This window comes from Pterocles gutturalis, unplaced genomic scaffold (assembly GCF_000699245.1).
Source record: "Pterocles gutturalis isolate BGI_N339 unplaced genomic scaffold, ASM69924v1 scaffold6283, whole genome shotgun sequence".
NCBI lineage: Eukaryota > Metazoa > Chordata > Aves > Pterocliformes > Pteroclidae > Pterocles > Pterocles gutturalis.
The window spans coordinates 29,171-55,022 of record NW_010117941.1 but is presented as its reverse complement, the minus strand read 5'-3'; the positions used below and the strand labels follow the sequence as shown (position 1 = coordinate 55,022).

Here is a 25,852-nt window from a genome sequence, read left to right as displayed (position 1 = left end):
TTTTTTTCCTTAAACTTCTACAGAGACTATTTCTACTGAAATTAAACAAAACCCTCACTGCAGAACTCCCAGTCACAATGCTTAAAGAGAGGTGGTTAAGAACTTAATGGGAAGCAGAACCGCTTATTTTAAGAGATTATCTATATACACACACTTGCTAAAGGCCATCTTTGAGGAGAAAGCTGCAGAATAGGCATGTTCTCCCCAGAGATCCTATCCCTTCCCTTTCCCATAAAAATTTTATAAAATCTGAAGAAAAAGGGAATTTCATATCCAGGCCACGGTCTCTGCCTAAGCAGCTCTGGTTCACGTTTTCATTTCTTGCATTTCTCCTACTTTCCCTTCCTTGGATGTATGTCAATGCCCTTAAGGTGCTGAAACAGCTAAGTTACTCCACATGGAGTGGAAGTGGGAAAACTCTCCAACTTCCACACAGTTCAATATTCCAAACCAGTCTGAAGTTTTGCTTCCTGCATCACTTCAGCACTTTGGAGCAAGTTAATTTTCCCTGGGACAATGGGATTTGCAAACTTCCATATGACACTTGTTGGAAGGAGGCTCACATCGACCCTGACAAAGTCTTGTGATGGTAATTCTACATAAGAAACATACATGGTGGTCTCATTAGTCTCTCTCACTAGGCAGGATTGGCATTAATGGGCCATGCCCTATGCTAATGAGGGCTCAAAAAGGTTTGCTTTTTTCTTGGGGGAATTTGAAGCAGACTCCAGGAACAACAGATGATGGCTTTACAACACACACTCAGCAGCAGGACCAGAATCCATTAACCAAAGAAACCACTCTCCATTGGAGAGTGCTTCGTGAAAACCATAAAACAGAACAGGGTGCCAAGAAGACCCTTGCCTGAAGCACCAACGGTTTCTCCATAACTCTGTTCCAGCTCCCATGCACCACCAGCCTCCGCACCCTGACCCCATCAGCCCAGGGAGGGGACAAGTGCCAGCTGAGTCTGTAGCTTCCTGCCCTTGCACCAGTCCAGGAGAGGGACATCTCACTATTCCAGAAAAAGAAGCGAGCTCCGCCTGAGCAAACAAGAACATGAAAAAAGGCTGCAGACTTGAAAAAATGGGATGAAAGGGGAGGTGAGGTGAGAAGAAAAGGGATAGTGAGGGACAACACAGAGGAATCTACAGCATCCTGCCCCAGGCTACACACATCCTAGTTGCAGCCCCTGTCCCTGAGCACCAAACACTTCGGATGAGTTAAGACCCTGGCCAGGGTGCTGCTATGGAGCTGGATCTCTGTTGCTTTCCATCTGTTTGTACTTGAACTGGTCAAGAGTCTCACGAAAGAAAAAGTACCCCTAAAGAGCCATGAATAGGGGAAAAACTGGGACACTGCAAGTGGATATCCTAGAAGCAGGAGTGAAGACAAACTTTGGCTGACAGAGCATTCAGAGCTGTAATAACACTCTCCTCCTATGTTTAATAGCCTTGAAAAAAGACAGACATCTATGTAAACAATCACTCAATCAATAGCTGAAAAAGGGCCCTAAAGGCCACCTCAGCCTGTGGAATGGATTGGAAGGGTGCAGTGGAAGCTTTCATTCTTCAAGTAGTCTTAATACAAAGTATTCCAGTGGAAGCATCTGCTTCGTGGCCTTGCTGCACACAGTTGTTTTTTAATTGATACATATATACACACACACACAGTGGATTAAGGACATCAGGCACCTTGCAAATGCTATATTCACCTTCCATATAACACTCGGCAAACAGCAGTGTAGCAGAGTGCAAACGCAGAGAAATAATGCCATAAAAAGGTCATTCCCTGTTGACAGGGTCAAAGAGGCTGGGAGAAAATTTATACAAGTGCAACCAAATGAAAACAAGTCTTGCTATGATCCTGACAAGTGGGGCAGCAAAAAGGGCCTGGGCAAATTGGGACTTTCTGATCACAAACTTCAGGTCAAGACAGGAAAGTCATGGAAAGGTTCCAGAACAGATCTGACATCTGTATAGAATACTGGGAAGTTGACTTGATTGCTGTGTTATCAAAAAGCCAGGTACATGGGAATGAATCAAGGCTTAGGGCTTGTCCACCTAAGTTTGTGGGTACCAAAGAAAAGTCTTCTGTTCCCAGCACACTAACTGCCAGTGTGGACACTTCAAGTTAACGAGACACAGACGCATGCACCCCTTTGGAAACAAGAGCGTTGCTGCATGCACTGAAAACAGAGTGAAATAATTCTTCAGTATATATCAAAACTGTCTCTATGGTAACAAGTACAGAACAGCTTTACCATCAATTGCCATCTCTGCTTGCCGAGCATTAAAAGTTGTCTCCAGAGGACAACAGTGTAGACAGCTTCCAGGAAACAAACTAATGTGATTATGGGTTAAGAAAGATCATGAGAGGCCCAGGTATGGTAAGAGTTAGATTCAGACACTGTTACTGGCCAGAAGCAGAAGCCTTACCCTCAAGGGGACACACAGAGGGCAGAGCAGATATATCAGGACAGCAAGGTACTTTTCAGGTGAGAAGAGGCATCACACATGGAAAGAAAATCTGCAATAGCAATTTACATGGACAGAGAAGAGAAATTCTAGATGGTAGCATGCTACAATGGAGATGACTGAAAAAGCTTACTATTTGAGACCAAATACCAGTTAAAATGGAAGAATATTCTTGCCAAATTCCTTCACTTGAAGACTGTGTAATTAGGCCAGAAAAAGCACAACAGAATATGCTACAGAGAATAGCCCTGCACTGTCTCATTAACCCAACAGGCCTCTTCCATCTCCACAGTCTGCAGGTACCTGAAGGGTATAGATTACACCAGGTGGTAAGCCAACAATTCCAATCTCGTCATGAAATTAAGCCCAGACCAAGCGTGGGGAACTGGGCATTTTAATACAAGTCAGTAGACCAGCTAGGCCCTCACGAGCAGGGGGGCACTCCCTATGAAGCAGTGGAGTTATGCCCAAATAACTGATGGTGTATGAGATGACTGACTTCTGCATGTGCTGTTCTGTGCGGCGCCTGCGATGGCCATCCTCTGAGCTTGCAAGGCTTTAGTCCCCAGGTGCGAGATTGCCCATAACATCTTCGCTACACTCCACCATTCACACGCAGAGTGACAGCAGGGATTCTAGACAGAAATCCAGCTAGCGTAACCAAAGAGACGAGCCTGCTGTAAATAGGGTCCAGCTCACATTTAAGGGTAAGGCCCACACAACCCCACTAGGGAGGGACTCCAGGGATGTTGCTGAGACTGTAAGTAGTGAATATTTTTGAAAATCAAGCATCTGGGCACCACAGCGGAGTTCTTCTCTTTCCCCTACCACCCCATAAAACAAAGCTACCCAAAATAGCAAGCCAGTGTTTGAAAAGGTTGTCGTATATCACCCCTTGTGTGATCTTGCCCGAGTCATGACTGGACCCCAGAGTCATCTTCTCTAGTTCTGGGCTCTAAGTAGATGGCTACAGTGCTTCCCTTGAGACCCAGGGAAGCAGAAATAGGAAATGAAATGGAGAACAGAGAGGAAATTCCATCTCCCAACACAAAAAAATTAAGAGGCAGTCACAGAATTCTCCTGGTAAGAGGTAAAGAAATACGTATGCAAGAGTGAAGGCTAGAGACACAGAAATATCTTGTTAAATTTTTACAGTTTAACCACTGAACAAGCTACTTTCTCTCCATAATTTATACCTGAATTGTGTGTCTAGACATGACATCATTTTAAGGTATGCCTTGTGTTCTGTGGTAAGTTTACAATAACCAGAACTTATAATTGCTGTGGTTCAGGTCAGCAAAAGCGGAAAAAATATCCACAGCCCCTTCTAAGCAGCTGTTCTTGGTAATCGTTTTAGTCTGTTGTTTTCTGTCAAGGAGACAAGGCCTAGCAAACGCTAAAAGCCAACATTAAACCAACTCCCCTTCCTAAAAGTGACGAATACCATAGATAATCTTCAATTCTCAGGCAGCTTTATTTGGTATGGTTCATATTAAAACAGCGAAGGACAGCCAGATAAGCAAGGGCAATAAAAACATCTACTGTGTGCCTACAGAGATTGACAGGTACAGACACACCAGACCCTGCTGTAAACCCATACGATAAACCAGTTATCCCAATATAGCAAAGTAAGCCTGGGGGTCTCAGGTGGGATAACAACAAATACCAGCGTATTCTCACTATTGAGACATAAATCCTTAGGCTACAAAAGCTGGAACCACAGCACAGTTAACATGCACCAGCCACTCTTACTAGAGGAATGAACCCTGTGGTGATGAGGGCTGCTGGCCAAGTGACTTTAATCACATGAGGAGCTGCAATCACTGCCCTGGAGAGTGTGGCCTGAAGCATCCTATTGCGTCAATGAAGTGGAATTCAGGCGTTGGAATGAGGGGAAAAACCGTGCGACCTGAACATTAAATGTTGGTTTGGGTTTGGTTTTTTTTCCTAGGTGTTTTTGGGTTTGGGGTTTTTTGGGGGTGTTTGGTTGCTTGGTTTGTGTTGGGTTGGTTTGTTGTTTTTTTTTGGTTTATTTTGTACTGGCATTGGAAGTGCGGGCATGCTGGATGCCGAGGAGCAGGAGCTACGATCAGAGCACACAGGATTCCTCAGTGCACATCAGAACTGTCTTTAAGGCACCAAGCACAGAGGAATTCCTGTGCTGTCACACCCAAGGCAACCTAAAGATCCTGAAGAAAAACCTGGATCTACAGGTGCAGGGGGTAAAATTCATAGTCCATAACATGCATCTCAAAAGGCACAGGTACGTCACACACAGGGAAAATATTTTTTTAGAATAGAACAATCCTAATTGAAAGGGATCTATAACAATCATTTAGTCCAACTGTCAATTTTTTTTTGACAGAAACATTAACGTTGGTAAGAACGAAATACACACAGCATACACCATACCTCTTCCTATTCTCTCAATGGGAATACAAACTATAGCCCTGAAGATATCCAAAATAAGGGTCAAAGACAATGGGCAGCAGGCCTGAATAAGAGTTAAAGATAAGATAAACAAAATTCTAAGTCAAAAGGATACATCCTAACTATTGCTGACATATAAAAAGCATAAAAGACTGTCCAAAAATCCAGCTGTCATCACCAGTCAGCAAAGACCCAAAAGACATAGGACTTGACAACCACTGTCCCTTTTTCTCCATGTCACACAAGTGATCCAATCCAGATCACGCAAGTGCTCATGGTTCCAAGAATGTGGGTGGGTAGGATCAACATATTTATGTGTTCTAAAATAAAACCACCTTCCCCTTCAATACAGGTCCCACAGAGTTTTGCTATACTACTCTTCCTACATATATAAATATGACATGGACCTGTTGGAGTGAGCCCAGAGGAGGCCACAAAGATGATCTGAGGGCTGGAGCACCTCCCATATGAGGGCAGGCTGAGAGAGTTGGGGGTGTTCAGCCTGGAGAAGAAAAGGCTTTAGGGAGATCTTAGAGCACCTTCCAGTGCTGAAAGGGGGCTACAGGAGAGATGGGGAGGGACTCTTGATAAGGGAGTGGAGGGATAGGACAAGGAGGAATGGTTTTAAGCTGAAAGAGGGGAGATTGAGATGAGATATTACAAAGAAATGTTTCCCTGTGCGGGGGGTGAGGCAGTGGCCCAGGGTGCCCAGAGAAGCTGTGGATGCCCCATCCCTGGAGGGGTTCAAGGCCAGGCTGGATGAGGCTTTGGGCAACCTGGGCTAGTGGGAGGTGTCCCTGCCCGTGGCAGGGGGTTGGAACTCAATCTTGAAGGTCCCTTACAACCCAAACCATTCTGTGATTCTATAAGTGGTCCAACTCTCCTCTGTGATCTGCAATAGTCAGAAAAAAACTTGATGATTACTTTCTATCTCTTCCAACACTCAGAAACAAGGAACCATTTCAGCTAATAGCAAACAGGAGAGGGCCCACGCTACTGCACTAACAGGGCTAGATAAGAGGTTGGTTACTGCACCCAAACTGAAGCTAGCTTCTATTCAGCTGGCTAATGTAGACACAGCACTATCACATCCCTGCCTGGATCAATCCACACTGATGTGACATCAAGTCATGCAGGGATCTATGCCAGAACAAGGGATTTAACATACTATATTTCAAATCACATGTACATCAGGGACTCAAACCTGGACCAACAAACCCGGCACGCTGCTGCCCAAATAGTGCAGCTGACCCATTATATCCTGTCCCAACCTGAGTGTACATTAGGGTCTACAGCTGGCTTATAATTAAAATCTGAAGTCATCAGGACTGTTCTGGCTTCAGTTCTTGTTAAAGATGTTGAACATCAGCCCAGGTTTGGTCAAAAGGTTACACAGGTTTTCAAATCATTCCAGCTTGCAGTGACCAAAGGTTGATGAAGGGTTTGCTGTCAGAGCATATTCACATTTACAGTTCTACAAGCTGCCATAAAAAGCCAGGTGAAGATCAGAGTTTCTGCTGATTTGAGATACAAACGAGGTACAAAACCATGGGGATTGGAAAAAGGATACTCACTCACTCTGGGATCATCACAACTCCAAGGACAAGGGACGGATAAACAATCAGCTTTTGATATACTTCAGGAAAATGGTCCTCTTTCTCCTGTCAGCTTTTAATGAGTTTGAAGAGTGAAACTTACTTTTAACTGTCTTTCCTGCTTAAATCAACAAAGACCAAAGCTTAACAGCTGAACTCGTAGCAAAAAAAAAAAAAAAACACAAAAAAAAACACACAACAAAAAAAACCCCCAGATTCCAGGGCAAAGGTTTATATTCCAGAGCTTACAGTATTCACATTTGTCCAGGTCTAGGAGACCAGTGCTGAGTGGCAAAGGATACTCACTCTAGAAAAAGGTCTGCACTAGACATTAATAGAGCAATCTAAATACTCATTCATGTTCCCCATTAAGTGTATGAAGGATCTTGTTACTTACACTGTTCTGTAAAGAACAGTTTTATGGTTAGCATCCTAACTACCACTGTTAGTAGACATTCTACTTCCCTGAGACAAGCCCAGGGCAGGAATGACACCTTTGTACAGACACAACATACTATAAATGAACTCAGACATAGCAAGGAGAAGGGTTTATTTTCCTGTGTAGCTAGTAAAAAGCTGCTGTCTTGCTGTGAGTGCTAATATTAAGACAAAAGCAAGAATCTTCAAGTTTATATTATATTAAACATAAACCAATACCCATCCTCCGCATCCCACCCAGATGCAATAGAAATAACTGCTTATTTATGTTTCCACAAGGACTAGCAAGCACACAGCAGAAGGACAGTGTTCAAGGCATCTCTGGCAGATCACGCTGGGAGATATGTTTAGCAGATAATAGAATGCAGAATGCTTGAAAAGCCCCTGTTTGCTTAATCACTTGAGGGTAAGTTTGGAAAGATCAAATAAGTTTAGGAGTAGCTGGTTCCCCTTATTTAATGGGCTATAATATTTTACAGTGCAAAGCCCTGCAGCAATACAACTAACTGCAGCATTTGGAGCCATCGCTACGCAAGTACTGTGAGCCATATGGATTTAACAACTCTCACCACAGTAAAGAGAAAAACAGAACCTTTGTTATTTAAGCACAGGCCTTCACCATTGGAGCTAAAAAACACTGTCTGACAACAGCAATAGTTTTGTATCTATCACCCAAATTGGCCACTGGACAACAACTAATTAACCAAGATACCTGACAATTTCTGCCAGAGTCTCAATGGCACCACAGCAGTTTCTACAGCTTGTGCCGTAGAAAACACTCTCCTTCCCTGAGAATGAGGCCTGACACCTTCAACAGAAACCTTTAGCGCTTAATCTGGGAATTTGGCATAGTCCCTGGCAGCAGGAAGCAGTCTAACTGAAGTCCATCTGCCATGAATGTTCCTCCTCCTTTTTAAAATGAAGGACCACCTAGCAATCAACATACAGCCCTGCAGTTTCCACACTGGATACACACCAAAGACCTCCTTAGCATTCCTGACACAAAAGTTATCATTTACAAACAAATTCTGAATCCTCACTGGGTCTGTTTTCTTCTATTTTATGCTTGTGTAACAAGAAGTGTATTGTATTTACCAGAAAAGAAAAAAAATGCAGGAATTTCTTCAACCATCTCTTCATATCTCCACAACCACAGTAGGGACTAGGACATCTTCCAGTCCCATGTATGTAGAATCCTTCTGGCTCTGTTGGAATTGCTCCCCAAACTAATTTAAGCCACTGCCTTGGGCAATCCTGTGCCGCACTCTGTTCATTACTGTAATGCTCTTCTGTTGGATCTGCCTGCAGTAGAGGCATCAGCCATCCATGGCATCGCAAGGCTTAACGAACAGCAAGTAACAGTCACAAGCATTATTAGTTTTTGCATTACCCATTTGTGGTATTAGCAACCAGAAAACTATAAATGTTACAAGAATTTTCCTGTGAAGAAAGAACACATGTAGGATGTGGTTGCATCTGTACTGTGACCCTGATATTGCCTTTCTTATATGCTGCACCCATTGCTACGCATCTTGAAACATCTGTGCCTTTCCAGTGACTGATTATCCAGAGACACGCAACTGAGCTCAGTATCTGTAAGAGGCCGGGGACTGAACCCTGAGTTTATTACAGAAAAGAGCTGGAGTAAGCTGCTTGCCAGAAATCCAAACTCTAGCCAACAAGTCCCTCCAGGCTCACTTGGAAAGGTCTTGTAACCTCATTGCCGTATGCCTGCTGGGCTCAAAATGAAATGCAAACTCGCATGTTACTTGTGGATTTGGACACATTATCCAAGGAAGAGACAAATCAGGAGCCCAAGCAAGAAGCATATGAGTCCAGAACAAAATTGATCAGTCTTTAATGAACTTCATGATAGGAGATTTTCACAGAGCCATTCCTAATGTCCTTCCTGCTTTGGTGGTTGAGGGACCTAGTACAACCTGTTTAAATGGTGATGTTTCACACATTTTGATGAAGTCCTTTATTAAATGTTGTTTGAAATCTACCTCATAGTACATAGAATCATAGCTATGAACTTTCTAAAGAAAGTTCACCAGCAAATTTTTCCCAGCCTTCATTTATTAAGGAACTGTAAAGCTGCTAAAGACCGTTCTTTAAGCTGCAGTGACAACCAGGATATCTTGCAATGCTGCGCGTGTTTAGGACTCATTAAATGTTTCCTGCTCTTTGTACTCACATGGGTGTAGTCATTAGAATAAGTCTATACCTATTTCTTGTCCAGTTTTTGAAAAACACAAGTTAGCCTTTAATGACTACCGATTAGTTTTTTTAGAACAGCTCATTTGTGCTGATGCTATTTTCAGTTGCATATATATATAATGCACCCACTAACTACTCTAGCTAGTAATCAAAATTGACCAATCTAATTATTTAACAATACAACATAATCAAATCCCATCAACTACAAAAGGCATATTCCTTTCCCAGCCAAATACTTTTCTTCACAGATGCAACACACCCCTTATGGTATTTCAGATCGTGGGGCTCAGATGTGCAACACCCAATTAGGACGAGCTTTCACATTAATTGATAACAAGGCTGAAGTTACTGTAAATGCTGAAACTTGACCTCTCTGAGAAACACTGACACGTACACAGGCAGGCACCCCTATCCATAAACATACATAAGATTTGAAATGTCCTGTGTCAGGCAGTCTCAGACATACTAGTAGTAAACATTACACCTGGTCAGAGTATTTGTAGCACCAGACTCCAGGACGGCATTTCTCCTGAGTTTAGACCAGAGCTTCATTCTGCTGTCTTCCACAAACTCCATTCCCTTCCGTGGGTTCCTGCTACCTTCAGAGTCTCCTTCCATTCAAAATGTGTGCATTTGATTATTCCTGCTTCTGTGACTGTCCTTGACTAAATCTCGCTTTAGGGATTTCTGCCCAACTCTAAGACTTGACTGCACTTGAATCCTAGTCTACCATGTATTCCCCATACTGCTCAGCCTCTAACATACACAGATCTGATTAGAGGACTCTCTCCATTCCTTACACCAACTTTAAAATGAAAGATCAAGCCGTACCAGACTGAGAACAGTCCCTGGTACAACCCCATTTGACACCTCTACCCAAACTAACAGTCTGAACCCTTACTAATTACAGCACACGTAATTAGTAAGGTTCAGGTCCCCAGTAAATCTCTTCTGCCTGGAGAAAGCTTTTGTATGGACGAGGATTAGCCTGCTTAGGTACTGCACTCCATTATGCTGATGTTTTTGAGCAGCTCACAACTGGAATTATGGCGGAAAACACAAATGTTATTGTACCAATTGCATTAACTCATTTAATGAAAAACCTACATTAAAAAAAAAAAAAAGGAAAAAAGACAAGAGTCCCTGAGGTAGAAAGAGAAAGATGTTCATCTGCCTCACCCCAAAGCTTGGCTCCAGTTCAGCCTGCTACCAACTGTACCGCTCCCAGTATACTCTATGTCCTTCTTCAGCCTTTCCCATTTATCTCGCAACACCTTATACCCTTCTTACCATTTACACATGCAAACAGTTTGCACTGTCAACAGCTTTGTTTAAAATTATTAGAAAAAACTCTGAAAATACAGTACATTGGTCTGTGCACCTGCTGTCTGTGGAAAGCTGGCAATGAAGTCTCCCATCTTCAGGAATTTGCTTTACTCTCATGTCTTTAAACCTCAGCAGCACAAGATATTCTTCCATCACTCGAAGTGACAACTCATCATTAGAACAGCTCTGCACAGGAATCTTAGAACTCATGTGGCGCAAAGTATGTTCTTGTCTCTTCTCCAGTATGCAACAAGACAGAAATAAGAGATGGCAGCAGGACACCAGGTTCAGAGTCACACCTAGAGGGGAACATTATATCTAAGGATGAAAACCAGGAACATTCCCCTCATCTCTCCCTTATCCTCACCAGCATTCATATCTGCACAAGTTTCCATGGCTGCTAGAGCCAGATATCCAGAATAATTAAAAGTAAATAAACTACTGCTCTGGTAAGAAAAGAGAGGGCACTCTACATGCATGTCAAATGGGCAACAGCCTCTCAAATTCAGTGAAAGAAAGAAGACACTCCTTGTCATTGCCACCCCTTCCAACTGCAGGCACTTCATACTAAAGGCCCAAGCCTCATTCCCTAATCCTGGGGGGGGGAAAAAAAAGTTATTACAGCAGCAAGTTCAGATACAGCTTCAGCAGGTGGTTTTAACTCCTCTTCCATAGTTATCTATTATCCACTTGAAAGGCATCAAAAGAAACAGCAGACACCAATTAGGAACTATTCCTCTCATTTAGCATTTCCATACATGACTGGTAGCATGGTACACACTCCAAAAATTGCTGACTGTGTTATAAACACAACCCCAGCCTTCCTGTATTACCTCTGACAGGAATTTCTGTAGAAAAGACAAATCAAGTGGAGTTCTTTTCATTATTTTGGTACTATATTTGCAGGATTGACAGTATAAGGTTATCACATCCTCCTTTTGCCAGAGGAGGACACTACGCTGGCAGCAGCTGCACGAGCTTTCCAGCATGCTCTGCATCAGTCCACAAGTCCTTATCCTGGACAGAAGTGATGGCTTAGCTAAGTCCTCCAGCCTTCTGGCTATTTTCACTTGACTCTTAATAGCAGCAATCTGGTCTGTTTATGCAAAATTGCTTCCTCAAGCTCATCCCTCCTCTATTCTTAATGGACTAACACCAACTCATCCCACAAAGGTTGGGAAGGCAGGTGGCAAAAACTAGCAGCCATCAGAAGATGTCTCCAGATTTGGATATTGGAAATCAAAGGATCCAGTCCTCTCACACAGCCCAACATCTGTGAAAGCAGCAAATACACCACATGGGTTACCTCCCCAAGTTATGAACGCCCACCTTATCCTTCTTATCATTATACACTTCTCAGACTTCTCCAGAAGTGCAGGAGTACATTTTGCACAATCATGTTAGGACAACCTCTGTGGACAGGTTTCCGGGGGATCATCCTGCAATCTGTGGCTTACCAAAATAAATACTTAAAGCAAGCAAAAAAAAAGTGTCATGTCCATCTTATTCATCCACTGCCCTCTGGGCACCTCAGGATTAGAGTTTAGCGTGGACTAGTGACTGGTATTTGAACTTCCTGCAGTAAAAGCAAAATTGCTATGTCAGAAGCATTTCTAAACCCAATGAAAGAAATGTACAGATCACCTTGATTAGGCAATCCTGTTGCAAGATTTCACCACAGCTTTGAAGTTTTACAAAACCAAAATATTTTGGTTTTCCAAAATATCTTGCTCCTGTGATCATATCTTGCTCCTGTGATCAACACACTAAGTCCCTAATGAAAGCAATTTCCTTCTGTGGACCTTTGCCCCGTTGTTTATCTGTTTTGCTGACTGCTTCAAGATTGCTACCCTTTATGTTCTTTACAGGATTATAAGTATTAAAAGTACAATTTGATAAAACCAGCATTGCCAATGGCAGCTCCAGTCACTGATTAGCAATATTTTTGACAGTGGTTGCCTCTAATGCAGCCCAGCTCATCAGCGCTTACCTGCTCTGCCACTGAAGCAGATAAAGAGCCTCAAGAGAATCCCAGTTTCAAGGCAGAACCAATCCAAGCCATCGCTAACAGGCAAGAATTAAGACCCTGCCCAATTCCATAAACCATCTAGTAATTCATCTTTTTGATCTTTCCAGAAATTCCAGGATGGTGATTGCTACTCCTTTTCATATACTAAAGACAGTTAGATGGAAGGTAAAACTTCTTGACGAAGCAGCAACACTAGCAGACACACGGAAGAGCCATACCTTGCCGCCGGCATCCGTTCTGTGCAACGGCAGAACCTGCTTTACCACAGCAGCAGGAGCTCAGAAGCTCAAGTCAACTACCCAAGACTTCCTCCTCAACTCCAACCTTCTCCTGCTGCACCCCACCACTCCCCAGAAAACACATGTATCAGTTAGTTACAACAGCACCTAAAGACAGGCTGAAGTTGTCAAAGAAGCCCCACATTTGTCTCTTTTTTGACAGCAATGGACAGAATCCTGCCAGCAGGGTGAGAAAAGATCCAGGCAGAGCAGATACACACAGAGCCTCCCAGCCTGGTCCTGTGTTAGCCCTATCCAGGGTAAGGTTATGTTCTATCTTGATTGGAAATAAAGCAGATTAATAAGAAAGTCATTAACTATAAATAGGTGGGTTTGGCACTTAAGAAATAACATGGCTAAGAAACAGAAAGCATCCAATATATTTGGGAAAACAAAAGCTTATCGAAATAAAAAAGATTCTCTACATGTCACAGTAATTTGATGGTATCTAAAAAAAAAGTGGGAAAATGTAACAGTATGGCATACAGCTTTTTTAATTAAGATAACATCTGCAGATATTTATCACTCCAAATATTTTGACATTAGGTGCTGAACAAAATTCTCCCTGTTCAGATTAAAAATGTCCAAAAAAATGAAGCTAGTCAGATGATGGAATGCAATGTCAAAATCTCTGGAAATCTGACAGGGATTTTTTTTTTTTTTGTCTGTGTATCAAAAGAGAAGATGAGCATTTAGAAAGTGTTCAAGCAGTCACACAGCACTGATGCCAGAAAGCGCTCTCAGCAGGCTGCATATTCTTCCAACAGTGACCCCACGCTCCAGGAACTCCTCTGAAAATTTAATCGAGGGTGACACACATGTGATGCCTGAGGTCAGAGGTTGCTGAGTGGTCAGCAGGGTGATGGGAGTGGATAGGAATCAGGTGACACATCGCAGAGTAGTCTGGGAAACTTCTGGTGGACCTTCTGCCTTATATTGAAGAGGCCACCAGAAACACAAGCAGAAGGAGGTATAACATATGGAGGAGCAGAAGGTGTATGCTATGGAGGAAAATATCAGAGTAGATGCTATCCAACACCTGTGTGCTACAGGTACACAAACATCATTACTCAAAGCTGCTTTCATGCATCAGAAATTCCATCAAGCGTGATCAAATGTTTTGATGTTTTTTCATGAAATATTTTTTAAAGTAGGTTTACAGTTAGTTACCATATTTTGCTACTAATTGCTTTACTAACTAGATAATTATTAGGAAATTCAGGTTGTACTTAGTCTATAGCATGTATTCACATAATTTACTTATTGCATCTAATAAACATTAAACTTTGGAATGAGAAGATATCTTCAGAAGCAAGATTGCTATGTGGAACCAAATGTTGGAGTTTGAAACACAGGTCTCAAAATTTTTGAGAGCAAAGTCGCATTTCACTAAAGGGATTACAGAGGCAGCCTCTAGGAGAGAACTCCATACATGCAAGGGTCTGTGCTAGATCCAAACCTGAAAGGAAGGTACCTCAGTCTGCAACACATTTGCAGCATAAAACTGCCCCGCTAATCGAAGAGCACCAAGATAAACACCTCAGAGAATTTCACTCTTCAAAGGGAAGCTTTTGCTTTGATTATGACAGGATGTGTGGACTCTGCTGAAGTCAGAAAGCACTAGGAGTTAGCAGCAAACAGGAACAGGTAGTGCAATGCCTCTCTTGACCCCCGCTGTCTTCTCTTACATTTTCTCAGTTTCTAAGGGCAAGATGAAAAACGCTCAGTGGCAGCAAAGAGCTCTGCTGCTCGCTGTGTGCGATATAGAGACTTACCTCCCCTGCTTCCAAACAGTGGCTATGAGGAAGAAATGAGAAGGAACTTAAGTACTCGACAAAAGTAAAACTCGCACAAGCTCAACTCCTGAAAAGAACAACTGTGATATTATGGGAAATGTTAGTCCATAATCTTCACATTGTATTTTCACACATTGACAGTTCTGTGTTTAAAGGTTCACAGGGGAGCAAACCAAGACCTGAGAAGTGTCCCATCAACACCACTTTGAATGCTCTTCCTTCTAGAGCACTTTAATGGGCTTTCAAACTTTCAGGCCTCTAGTTTTGATGTTCATTCTCACGGCCTCATCGAATTTTGTATCATATTTGCATTTGCCAGTTTAAGATTTTCCTGGCAGCGTTGTTCTGTATCTCCCCTCCTGAGACAAAGAAACTTTGAGAACCAGCAGTAAAAAAGGAGGAGGTTTTTGTCCTCTGTCATACCGAGAAGAAAGTCCTCATTTTCTTATGCTGCTTTGAAAACTGTAAACACATGAGAATCCAAGAGGTTTGAAAAACATCAGGATGACAAGGTGCAAACAATATTTGTTAAAAGTAGATAAATATATTCCAAGAACTGAAGTGGGGTGGGGGAAACTTCTCAAATTAAACCATTACTTGAACAAGGCTGCTCAGATTTCCTATCCTACTTGTATTCTTCTGGAAACAAAAAAAAAGGTAAGCTTGGAATCACAATGGCATCACTTTAGAGGTGCTGAGGCTACTCTCAAAGCTGCTTCTTGCCCAAACACCTAAGCTGCCTACCATCAATCTGCTTCAGGGGTAAATACAGGATACTGGTTACTGTCCCAGATTCAAGCAATACTAACAAACAAGAAATAAATCTATGTTAGATTTGTAAAGTGAAATAAGACTTTGCCTAGCTGGAGAGCTGTAGGGCAGTGCTGAGCTCCTGAACTTGCTAGGGACACTTTTCCCTCCCAAGACAGTACATTTGCCTTTGAACCTTCAGCCACATAGAAAAAAGGCTGAGTTGAAATTTCAGCGTCATCTTGGATTCAAATCAATCAGCTTGATGCATGATTGCAATAGCTAAACCACTTCACCTCTGCACTGCCCTCGTCCATATGTTCTTTATATCAGCAGTCAGCAGACTGGGTGGCTCAGTGGATTCATTTCCTGTCCTAGGCTTGGGCTCTAGTTTAAACAAAACAAAAAACCCTGAAACTGGAAAATAAAAATTAGCATCTACTGACGGTTAAATTCACCAGGCTTGTTTCCATCAAGTGTTTTCTCCATCCAAGAAAGTTGCAAGAAACCCTTTGGGAAGCCCTAGTACAACTGGTGATTTTTAACTATCTACTCAACTAGCTGGTCACAGTTCTACAAAAACAACAAAGGAATCAGAAACCTTTTAAATGCTGACATACCTTTGGGTGAGGGGAAAGCCACAAAGGGAAGGGGGGAGAGCTCCAAGCAGTGTGGACTTAAGAAGGGAAACAGATTGGAAGCAGCCATCCCCACCTCAGTAAATTAGTAGCCCACTGAGTAGCAAAATCTCCACCCACTTTGAGAGCTGGGCTTCCTCCAGATGATGCTGCTCTTTATCAGCAAAAATGCAAGAGTTAAATTCCCAAGATAATTTCAATCTAAACAATGTGCAGCCTTCAGCATTAATGTAGGTGCCTGCCAGCTGGTGACAGCTAAGTGGTTACTTTCTCAAGCTAAACTTATTAGCGAAGGGTCAAGATACTTTGTAATAGTCAAATTGCATTTAACAGCTTGCTCTATGAGTGTGCAGTATGTTAGGGTGGAAGGGCAGTTTTCCCATTGAAGGTGTGTTACAGTAAGCCAGTCTCATCCGGAGTCTGTCATACTTTGGGGCTAGAGATCCACGCTGGCCTGCATTTGCGAAAGAAAAGTTGACCTGCCATTTAGGAGATAACACAAAAGTATGTACGTCGGAAATAGCTGCACTGCAGCCTTTGAATGATTGCAAGTTCTTTGACTTGGTTTCCTTCATTCGTCCTCCCACCATCATATCTCCCCCCATAAAATACTAAAAGAAATAAAACAAATTTAAAAAGGGCAAGGAAGGGCTCATAAAAGGATAGCTAGTAAAAGCAATCCATCCTCCAGACAGGCTACAGTGGCTTCCCCGCAGAGACACTGTTCCAAACAATCCAGAACGGCACAAAAAAGGAGCAGGCACCAATCCTGCTCACTGGGGATTAAAGGAGGACTCAACAGATAGATCTCTCAAGCCTCAAGATGCAAAAAGCATGATCATTCCAAAGAAGGGACCTCCACAGCCGTGCCCATACACACACAACTCACAAAAGTGCTTGATCAATCCGTTATGTCCTGGTTTACTCTGCCCTACTCACGGAAATGCAACGTTACTATTCCAGAGCCCACTGGGAAAGAAAACTTTTTCCTTCAGTCTCTGGAAAGAGGAGAGAGACATCTTGAAGTGGAAGCTCAGAGCCATTGGAGTTGCCATTCTACTGACAGTGGAGAACACCAGTGACTGTCAGAGAATGAGAGCATTTGCAATACAGGAAAGAGGCAAGCTGAAAATAGCGCAGGTCTGATCTGCCTTCAATCATGCCTACCTCACATCAACTTCCAAAGCACCAGCTGCATATACAAGTGAAATGAAATACTGAGGTGAAGTTTAACTAGTACCAAAAAAAGATGAAAGCATTTTGAGGTTCTACCCTGCTAATTCGCTGTGGCTTCCTAATTGCACTGGTTTTGTTTTGTTTCAGTTTAGTTTTCTGTTTTCTTTTGTCTGCTGTTTCCAGGAAGGACCCATACAGATGTAAGCATCCCACCCTCTCAGCAGAACCAGAGGCCCTTTTTCGCTGGTCTTTTCTCAGAGAAATTTGTAGTAGGAGAGAGTGCAGAAAGGAGAAAGTACAAAAGGCTTTATATAAGTTGCCAAAAAGCCCTAAAAAACTCCTTTTGGCCTTTTTTACTTACACTTCCAAGTGACACTAATATTAAGAATTAACATAAGGAGCAAGTAAATACTTCAATTTTAAAATTGATGCCTCTGAACAGCTTGAGGTGTTCTGCACGCTAATGCCAATACTGCTGCTAGAAATTAAGTGGCACAACCCTGCTGTACTACAAAGTGGTCTCTCTTTTATTTTCCTCCTTCTTTCAAGAGTATGGGACTGCCGGTAGCACCAGACGTTTTAGGGAGGAAAAAAAGGTAAAAAGAATATCACACATGAAAGTGAGGGCTTGCTACTGGCTTTCTGCTCACACTCCACAGACCATATCCAAGCCCAAAAGAACAGTTCCACCTTGAAAACTAACTGCATAAAATTGTCACCTCGTTCCACAGACCCATTCCTGTGAGATCGCTGCTGACTTTCTCAAACAAGCTTATGTTGGCTTTTTATTTCCACTGAACTCTGCTGAGACAGATCTGGCACTGTGGGAGGGAGCTGGATTCTCTCCTTTACACCAGAAGCACCACTAAGCCGTAATTACTCACACCTGTCCAAACCTACAGGCACGAATGGGCTGCACACACAAGCTCCTCGGGTCCCCAGTCAGATCCTCAGCCAGGCTGAGCCACAGCTACTTTGGAAATAACAGTTCTGCCCCAATCCTTAGCATCCCTCTCCCTTGCAGTGACAGGTAAAAATGCAAGCTGCACACAGCAGCTTCTCTTTCCCAGGCTCACATCTTTTAGCAGCATGCTCAAATGCACAGCTCTCTCCTGCAGACTACAATGTAGGGTAGCTTTATCATTTAAGACTTTTCTTGAGCTTCTGGAAAGCAATTGTTTCCTCAGCAGCCTGAAGCAAGCTGCTGTCTTCAACCATCATTCTTTGTGACTGTAACGAGACAACTTCCTAATTAGAGATCTGCCTGCTGTATGATTAGCACTGAGACACCACAGCACAAAGAAAACAAGGTACAGCTACAAACAGCGGAGTCTAAGAGATTTCAGACACCCCCAATGACCCTTCGCCAGCCAGCAGATGCAGGCTGTGTTGACCTAATGCAAATAAACAGAAAACTGAAGGCTCAGTCTATCTCCCATTCATAAGCCATGAGCACTTGTGACACAGATTCAGCAGATGGCTTAGTGCCTAAACCTGAAACTCAATGGACAAGCAGGACTTGTTTCAAAGCCCCAGAAGCAACAGTTAAAGCAGAAAACATCAGGAAGGAAAATGCAAAACATGCCCCTCTTGTCCATCATAATGAGAAAGGGAAAAGACTTTCCTTTTTTCCAGCTCTGGAAAAAGCACTGCGTTTTCCTCCATGTGAAAGATCAGATGCCAAATCCAGAACTGTTTTCACATGCACTATGCCGCTTGAACTGCTGCACCATAAGTCAGGGGGCAGGTGGGAAGGGGGACAAAGAGTGCCTAATTTAATTCAAAGCTCCCTGGGAACACATATTATCTGTGTCCAGACCTTACAGGCTTAATTCTTACAAGCAGCCATCCAGGGACCACCCTTCACCAGCTACAGCAACCAGTGGCGATGGCGTGGGATATGGAGAAGATGACACATTGACACGGAGAATGTGCATTTTCTGAAGGACTGTGCAATGGGGACACCAACCATGAGCACACCTACAAACAGGTCATCCCTGAGTACCCATTTCTTTGTTTCTTTCCTCTCTCTGTTCAGGTTTCTTTGCAAGCATTCGGTATGGCTGGTCTTCCAAGACCACCTTTCAGAGCTTGTGTGCGAGCATTTAGATAACAATGGGGAACGAAGAGAACAGGTGATTTGTTCCTCTGAGCGGTGTAGAGCAAATTAAGCAACAAAACCCAACTCAATGCAGCCAGTCCACCCACATATCCCCTCGCTGCTCTGTAAGGGCAGATACATTGCTGGATAACTTACCCTCTTCACAGTTGCTCCCTGTGAAGCCAGGACAGCACCTCCACTCCAGCGTGGTCACAGTTCGGTAGGACATTTTGTACGTGGGCCTGATGAGAGTCCTGTAACTAACACAAACAAGAAGTCAGCAGAATGCACTTGTCTGCTCGAGGGCGGTGTTGCATAGCACATCTTCCTGCCTGGACATATCCCCAGAGAACCCAGCCACCCTCAGCTGCAGAAAAAGGAGACACACAAAGTAACAGAGCAAGGGTTTACCACAGTGTTGATCTGATGTGACAACCCTTTATTTTTTTTCTCCTTAAGCCCTAATACTCTTCTGGCTTTTCCCCACACCTCTACCCCAAATAACACCAGTATGATTTGTGGAAGTCCCAGCACTACCAACTCATTGCAAGCAACAGAGATGACAACTCTTGTTTTCCTCACTCTACCTCCACATGGATTTCTCCAATGTTGAACAAAGACTGGCATTAGCCTTTCCTCACTCAATACTAACAGAGTTTCCAAAAACATTACTCTCACAAAAATTGCATAAATCTCTTGGGTGCTTTCCCTTCTCCCACCTGCACTACTCAAATCTGGGATGTATTGACACATCAGTGTGACAAAGATCACAATGACACAACACTACATCTGCATGGAGCCTTTTTTCCAGCTAACTGACCTGCGCCTCAGTTTTCCCCACCTGAAATAGGGTTACACTCTTCCTCACACAGCCAAGATACTGCAGGACATGTTTGTTAGCTCTATGTACAGCACACAGCACCCCCAGGGCCCAAATTAAAGCACAAATTCTGACATACCCCTCTGGAAACTTAGAGGGCTACCTGCAGACACAAGCAGACCTGTCTAAGGCACTAGTGACTCTGAAATCAATGCAGAACGGACCGATGCAGAAATGCCAGCTTCCCTTTTAACACAGCAGCCCTTCAAAGCTGGCAAATCAGAGTTCTCCCAGTATTCAGCCAGACAAGTCACTGCTGCTATTCATGAAGCTAAAAGCAAACACAGAAGTCATACTCTACAAGCTCCCCTCGAAATTCCTACCCTTATTTAACAGCCAAAGGAATTTGGCACGCACAGGGAGAGGCTGAAGCTTTGGGATTACAGTGTTGCAGGCTGCAGCTTTGTGCTTCTCTCTCGAGGCCAGGCAGACACTAGCCCAGAGCACCTGGGTGTCCTCAGGGAAAAAGCCTCCTCCCGCAGTGCCGAGAGCCGCCAGGAGACGGAGTGCTGCCCAAGCCGGCTCTGCCTGCGGCACTGGACTGGGCTCAGCTGGGCACTAGACCAAAACGGAGCTAGAAATGGCATGAATCTCTTCCAAAACCCCTCCAAGGGGTAGCAGGCACAGGTGTACATCCAGGATGGCACTGCAGTGACATTGGTACAGTTACTCTGAAGAGCAGTAACAAAGGTTTGCCAGGAGAGGCTGCCCATGTGTGTCTTGGAAGGAAGGCAGCAGCTTAGTCACGGTTAACACAGCCTTTGGGAAACTAATTTCTCAGTAAGCTGTTGCTGATTTTTTATTCCAGCTTCCAAACACAGAAAGCAACTTCTCCTATAGCCACCGGAGAGGAGGGCTGCACAAGCTTCCTCCTGAGCACATGGGGGCCTGCACTTGGAACAGCATCACCCAGCGATGGGAGAGCAACGCTGTCTCCTGAGAACATTACGTCCTCACCCTCTGAGTTGCCAAAAAGCACGCCAGTTACCGCTAACACTGACAACTGTGATCCAGGCACTTGTCTAATACGGGCTGGACAGAGCCAGCTCGTCCCACCTAGTTCTTTGCACTTCTACATCCAGTGGTATTTCAGGAGTTTACAGTCATGAGTGAGTTTGAGGACTTGGCACCACGTTGACGTAGGTAGACCTTCAGTGCTTTCTCACAGAGAGACCTAAAGGCATGAAGACTTCAAGTGTCTCGCTGAGGGTCTCAGAACAGATCTGGCAAAGTTCAGGAACTGAACCCAAGTCTCCCGACTCCCAGTCCTGGCATTGGACTCAAGACATCTTTCCACACGTAAGCCCCGAACCATCAGTCAGAAGTTCATGACTTTGTCACTAACACCACAGTTGGATTTGACCTTGAGATGAAAGTCTCCAGCCCCGTTGCCAGTGTCCAGAGCCAGCTAGTCTCCAACCACACTGTGATTTTAAAACCATGTTTCTGCCAACACCAAGATGTTAAAGCTCTCTCAAACTTCATTATGAAGTGTGGAGAGTGGCTTGAGCCAGACTGGAATCTTGGCAGCAGTTCTGTGTCGGGGAAGTAGCTATAGTTTAATCCTCAAACGAGCGAGGACTTCTCAGGGCATGACAAACATGGAGCTCAGCTGTCACAGCCTACCACCCACCCTGAATTTCCTGGAAGAGTCCTGACATTTGTAGTTCTGTTCAGCATCGTGCAGTCAGGCATGTGAAGTGGTCCCAGCTTGCTAGCTCCAATTTGCTCTAAAACTGCTCTGTTCTTCACAGCATCATTTTTCCTCAATCATGTGACATGGCACCAAAGTGTTGTGATATATATTGTCATATCATGCAGGTTTCTGACTGCTGTTCCAGGAGGGGAGCAAAGAAAACTCCTTTAGCAAAGCATCACCCTTTTCTGATACCTATAGTGTTGCAACTGAAGGAGAGGAAAAACCACGAAAACGGAGAGGAAAAAAACATAGCTGATAAAGATCAGAAGCCTTGGAATGAAAATGTGTGGAAAACACAACAGGCAGAAAAAAAGGATTGGTAGCTGAATAGGAAAGCCTTTTCCTTGGATGTCACCCAAGCCACAACCACTGGCACAGAAATCTGCAAAACCACAGTAAGATAAGAGGTTAGGATGAGCCACAACCTGCACCTCTTTGCTTCCCAGACAGACAAAGGAAGCACTCAGCAGAAGGCTTCCAAGCACTGCAGAGAAGCAAACTACCAGGACCTGCCACTCTACTGCAAGAGACAAACATCATTTACCAACACATTTCCTGAGGCTCACAGCAATGTCCCAGGGAGTGGAGCAACACTGAGGAAAGAATCCAGAAAACTCAACTAACAGCCACTGCTGTTACTAGATCAGATCAAACATCCACCTGTCTGATCACTGTCACTTGGAGACTGTTTGATCAGCATCAGACAAGCTACAGGAGCTCATCCACATGCAATCATCATCTGGGAAACAGAGTCTCTCAGCTGCATCTCTCTAAGTGACTGCCCAGGAAGTGGTAATTTGGGGAGGGAGCACAAGATGACTGATTAACTGATTTGGGGATATGAAGCTAGAAATACTGGAGAGGTCAGAATACACTGAGGGATGGCAGCCAACAAGTCTCACGCCTCAGCACACAAGGATATGTTCCGCTTGCTCTCAAGGAAGTGTCACTGAACACAGCAGCCAGACATGACACAAGAAAGGGAAAAAGTGTCACATTCTTGGACCAGAGCCTCAAAAACCAGGTCAAAGAGAAAGGCGTGATTCTCTGCCGTGACCGAAGCAGGACAGCCTGTCACACATGGGAAATACCTTCCCCCTTTACAGATTTCCCCTGCCCTTTGACACTTACAAGCAAAGCTGTTTGTACACAAAGACCACATGAGAAGGAAGGCGTGAAACTCATTTCCACATCACAAGAGATGGTTTTGTTAGTGCGATTCATTCAGCCATTGCAGTTTGTGCCCAAGGAGACCTCGGTGACCTTCAGAGGCTCCTATTCACTTTTATTCAAGTTAGAGGTTGAAAGTTTCAACATCACTTACTGATAGGTTTCAGGATAACAAGAGGAATGAACTTGCCTTTTTGACTGGCAAAGAATCTAGAAAACAAGGAATCTAAACTTTCTTTTACCTCCTGCTCTCACAGCAATGAAGCCACATATCAATCCAATGGGTCCAAATCTGTTCACATAACTGGCAGATTGTTTTCTGAACAAGGACAATCCATCTCATTTATAACAAGTGTTATATCTGCATTTAAAAAATCAGAACAAAGCTCGTGGTAGCTCCTCTAATTTTTGGTACCAATGGCCTGATTTACACACATGCCAAGAATCTAAAATTCTTCACAGAAAATCAGAGTGTTCTGAAATTGGATTTCAAATACATCAAGCTAAATAACTGAATCTTGAACCACTTAGCTGCCCTGGAAAGAGCTGGGCAAGTATTGACATAGAAAATGAAATCTTATGGGTGTATCTAGGGAGTACGTTACTCGAAGAAGCTATCAAGAACTTATTTGGTTCCCAACACCACCATCCCCTCTCCAGACAGACCATCATAAGTGTCCTCTTAAAGCCTACTAGACACTGACAAGGAGTACCTTTGCCATCATGTGCGCATTTATAAGCACGGCAGAGACCATCACTCTGTGAATCAGACCTCTGCTCTTTTTTTCCTGCAGCCCCAGCTCTTCCAGCTTCCTCGGCACAAAGGCAGTAGTTCCCCAGGGCAGAACATAACCAGGAGTTTCAAATATGCTCCTGCAGACACTGGACAAAAAACAAAACCTGCAGCTGCAGGAGTGTTGGAGGCCATTGTACATGTCCTGCCTTTGCCAAAGTGGAGGAAGAGGACTCTGTTTAACTCTGAGCACATCAGGTTGGCATCACTTCCCAAGAACCTAAAACCCAGAAAACAGTTACTTACATTCCTCCCATCCCAAGCTGCACAGAGCAATACTTCACAGTCTCTTGGTCCTAAGGAAAAAAGACTAAAGAGACAGATGTTTCTATGTCACTAGAGTAACCATCAGCTCCTGTCTTTATTAATAATTATATCTCGGTGGTATTGCAGAACAGCACTGAACTTCCCTACCAGCAAGGAGGAACGGTGCCCAGCCAGCATGTTTGGGCAAGATCAAAAGGCCTTCAATTAGCAGCCTGAGGACACCTGTGCACAACCTACAAAGCAGCTGGCCCTCCACCTGTGCCCAGCCCTCAGCACACAGCCATCCACGTCGTTTCCCAAGCCTGAGAACATCCCTTTGTGCTACAGCTCTAATCCCATGCACACACAGAGCCACCATCTATCCTGTTTGTAGGAGCACTGTTCATCCTACGTTTATGTTCCATGTGTACATGGGAGAGCAGGCATCTTTTTCCAGTCACATGGCTTTACATCTTGGAGAGAAATAAAGGAATGAAACAGAGTTCATGTGTAACAGGACTTCAAATAGGAGTCCTAATGCACTGGAATAAGCTCTGGGATTTATTGCTCAATTGACTGGAAAGAAGGAGAGAAGGATTTATCCATGGCATTACTGCTTCTGAAACTGAGGAGAAACATCAGCTACAGGCCAATCTCTTGGGTGACAGATCCAACTTCTCTGCCTTTGAAGATTTAGTTGCTACAGGGTCAGTAAGAGAAGACCAAAATGGATGAGCCTCCAGAATTCCTTCTTTGTTATTCTGCAAACTAGCTTATAAAATCCCTCCAGGAACAGAAATGTGCTCAGTTTAAATGAAAACAACAACAAAAAAAAAGCCAACACTCAAAAACCCCAAACAGCAAGAATGATCCATGTTAAGATGTGTAGCCTGCCTATGTTAAAAATGTAATCAAAAGCACAGAGCATTTGTGATAAGCCAAACCAGCTAGAATACTGAAAAAAACACAATGACTAACAGTTGGAAAGGGCACCACAGCTCAGATTTGCTCTATCGCAAGAACAATTTTCCCTTCCATCCCTCACACCTTTAAAAAGTGTAACTTCATGTCTGGGGTTTCAATGGCTCTCACTAAAGTATGAAGGCCAGGTAAGCCCATCCCTGTACAAGCCAGCTATGGGTTTCCAGAGGAATCTCCAGATTCTCTGAAGCCAGAAAGTGCTGCAGAGACAGGATGCTCAAAGTCTAGAGTGAAACAGTTATGTGGTCACTGAGTCCAGCAAAAAATAGTAGGATAAAAAAAAAATAAATCAAACAACCTTGCTAGGAACATTTATTTTTCTAGAATGAAACCTATTTGTGCCACAATCTGAACCAGTGTGCTTCCAGAGATGAGTTAGGGACTTTCACAGCAACAACAGTTTGAAGCAGAAAGTGTTTGTCTTCTGAAGACTGTAACAGTGCACAATCTGTCAGGCTGTTCACCACATTCATTCACCTCCTGAGGTACTTACTTGCTGACCACAACAGTCATACACAAATACCCTAATCAAAAGTAGGCTGATTTTAGCCCACTAGTGTATAGCAAGTCATCCTATTCTCAGATTCATAAAACACAGCAAGACAAAAGACTGTTCTCAGCTTATAGGCGAGGTGGCATCGCTTGACCAGGCAGAAGTCACAAAAACTCCAGCAACTGAATGCAAGTTTTAAATTCTTGCCTGGCCCATAAGACGGCCATTCTCTGTGAGCCTCAAGGAGCTTAGTGTCCTAAGCATGACAGGATGGTGCAGCTGCTGCAGCAGAGTGACTGCTCAGGAGAAGGGTTACAATTCAGATGCCTGGGTTTA

At 43.7% G+C, this 25,852-nt stretch overlaps 1 protein-coding gene across 1 annotated transcript in view; it reads right to left on the bottom strand.

Annotated features, from left to right (window-relative positions):
* COL26A1 (collagen, type XXVI, alpha 1) overlaps window positions 1-25,852 on the bottom strand; it is a 166,936-nt gene that overhangs the window by 112,092 nt on the left and 28,992 nt on the right. The window contains exon 4 of the mRNA XM_010075999.1: window positions 19,411-19,514. Within this exon, the coding sequence (XP_010074301.1) occupies window positions 19,411-19,514 (104 nt within the window). The remainder of the gene's footprint in view (window positions 1-19,410; window positions 19,515-25,852) is intronic.